The sequence below is a fragment of the Phaseolus vulgaris genome, chromosome 3 (genome assembly GCF_000499845.2).
Source record: "Phaseolus vulgaris cultivar G19833 chromosome 3, P. vulgaris v2.0, whole genome shotgun sequence".
Lineage (NCBI taxonomy): Eukaryota > Viridiplantae > Streptophyta > Magnoliopsida > Fabales > Fabaceae > Phaseolus > Phaseolus vulgaris.
This window is the reverse complement of record NC_023757.2, coordinates 28,181,588-28,184,161: the sequence shown is the minus strand read 5'-3', so window position 1 is coordinate 28,184,161 and position 2,574 is coordinate 28,181,588. Positions and strand designations below refer to the sequence as shown.

General features: G+C 30.2%; 1 protein-coding gene across 1 annotated transcript; it reads right to left on the bottom strand.

The window, feature by feature from the left end:
• Window positions 1–329: 329 nt before the first annotated feature.
• On the bottom strand, window positions 330–1,199 carry LOC137806983 (pathogenesis-related protein 2-like). The gene is made up of 2 exons (XM_068607390.1): window positions 856–1,199; window positions 330–752 (listed from the first exon to the last, which is right to left on the bottom strand). Exons 1-2 carry the CDS (start codon window positions 1,034–1,036, stop codon window positions 466–468), a joined length of 468 nt encoding a protein of 155 aa, XP_068463491.1. The 5' UTR covers window positions 1,037–1,199; the 3' UTR covers window positions 330–465.
• Between the last annotated feature and the right edge of the window lie 1,375 nt (window positions 1,200–2,574).

Below are 2,574 nucleotides of genomic sequence, written 5' to 3'. Positions count from 1 at the left end.
TCATGTTAGGGGTCAAACACATATTTCTTTTATTATGGAAACTATTTATGCAATATTTTAATTTAAGGTACTAAAAGAATATTGAATTACTATAAGAATGTTAATATTAATGGGCGTTTTTTCTAATTCTTTATTATAAGAATTCTTTCTCTCATTAGTTAGATCTATAATGAGTGTAATATTTGTATATATTCATACTATTTGTTTTGATTTTAAATAAAATAATAGAAAAGATATTCATTCTCATATTCTTTACCTTTCTTTTTTCTTTTGTTTATCTCTTCTTCTAGTTTATAACCGAATTAAACTCGCAATTAAGATAAGAAAAGTTATAAAATTTGCTTTGATTTATTATAATTTATTGATGGACAAAGATATGGGAAATGTTTCCCAACAGGAGAAAATAAAAATAAGAAAGGAAAGACAGTGTTACGTTTATAAGATAAAGAAGACGTTGGTAATAATTCAAGCATTGGCCAAAAGGTAAGCCTCGATGACCTTGAAAAGAGCATCACTCTTGGCTTTGCCAGTTTTGAGCTCATCTTCATTGGGTGGAGCATCTCCTTTGCTGTGGTATTTTATACTCAACTTTACAACTGATCCTCCGTTGGGCCCATCACTGAGTTTGGAGTCGATTGTGATCTTCTCTGCAGTCTCTGGCAAGGCAGCACCTCCAACTATGCTGTAGCTGTATCCCAAGTTTGCCTCATCTATTCCTTCTATTTTGTGCAACACAAACTTTGTCTCCCCATCTGTCCATTCACAATTCACAATTCACAGTTAGTTTATTTTATATGTTGTTCTGTCAATGCAATGCACATACACAAAATATATAGAAGATGAATGAAATGGTACCCTCGAGGAAAGAGATCTTCTTGATGGTTCCGGGGCCACCGTTGCCCTCAACGATTTCAACACTCTTGAAGGAATCAACGGCCTTTGGGACGATGTTATCGGCGTCCTTCACAAGAGCTTTGTAAAGGGTAGCTGGAGCCACGGGAGAAGTGGTTTGGTCTTCGAAGGTGAAAACAGCCATGATGAATGGAATCTAATGAAATGGAAGAATATATAATATCAGAAGAGAAGGAGAAGATGTTTGCTGTGTGGGTATTTGCCAGAGGACTGCCTTCTATTTATAACCACAAACTTTGGTGTGATTATGCTATTGTTTCTATGAATACCATAGTGTGAAGCTGCTTAAGCTTGATGGGTCATCATCTGTGTTTTGTTTACCAAGAACATTCTTTTTTATGTAAATAAACAATATTTTTAAAAATAGCATGTATGTTCTTTTGTATTTTTCAACAATCAATCTCTTTTATGTAATGTTAAATATTATTATTTGATGTGTTCGTGGGTATTGCGATTTGGGAGCTTTGAAATTCAAAGAAGATAAATGGTGTATATACCTGATTTTCATCGTCAACTATTGCGACTGTCTACCTACAGTATTTGGGAATGGATAATTTGATATTTTATATTAAAGAATTAGTATATAAACTTCGCAGCCATGAAAAATATAAAGAATTCTTTATAGACGCCCTTCCAGATGTTGTTGAAATAATTGGAGTTTGGGGTTTCCGTAACCAGTTTCGACAAAGTAATATTATTTTCTTTGTAAAGATTATCGTTAGCCTGTATAATTATTATTAATCCTCAACATAATCTATTTATCTATTTTTTAAAGTTTCAATTAATATATTTTAAAATATGAGTTATTATCTAAATTTTTAACCGTACATTTTATAGAAGAACTTATAAATAAGACAACGAGAGTTTATCTACGCCAACGAATTTAAAAATTTAACAATCTTGTTTATTAAATAAATTTAGTTTTTAGACGTTAATACTAAAAATAAAAAGTATTTTATAATAAACAATTTTTTCCTAACAAATATACAATAGTTAATGACTAATTACATCATAAATGCACCCTTAAGTTAGAGCATATACATGCACCAAATTTATCATAGATATACTCAATGCGTGGACAAAATCAATTCTGATTTTTTTTATCGTATGTCTTTTTTATAAGAACTACAAATAATTTTTATTATTTTCAATTTTTAATTATTTACTGAATTTTTTTTAATAAGAGTTATATTTAACGTTTTTGAGGGTTTTAACTTTCGTTAAGTTAAGTGTGTTATCTTTAGTTTGTTTTTCTTCTGAAAAATTCAGCATCGTTAACATATTATTGATGGTTTTGTGTAATCCCTGAAAGATGAATTATTTTACAGCAGTTTTGTAAAACCTTTGTTACTTCTGGAGGTTTTCTGAACCTCGTTACTTCCAGGAGTTTTCTGAATCCCCGTTACTTCTAGGGGTTTTCCTAACCCCCATTATTTCCTGAAATTTTCCAAAATCCCCATTATTTCTAGGGGTTTTCTTACTTTAAGAGGTTTTCAAAACCCCCATTATATCTAGGTGTTTTTGCAAAACCTTATTATTTTCATTTTTTTTTTGTGTTTTTTTGAAATGGGTTGTGTTGTTTTAATAGGTTGTGTTTTTTAATGCACATAAATAATAAAACAACTAAAAATGATAAAAGACAAATATTTTGAAAACTTAATT

Bases quoted from the DNA above. Each gene is read 5' to 3' on its own strand.
- LOC137806983 (XM_068607390.1), bottom strand. From the start codon at position 1,036: ATGGCTGTTTTCACCTTCGAAGACCAAACCACTTCTCCCGTGGCTCCA. The intron at 753-855 runs GTACCATTTCAT...GTGAATGGACAG, and splicing joins GAAGATCTCTTTCCTCGAGG to ATGGGGAGACAAAGTTTGTG.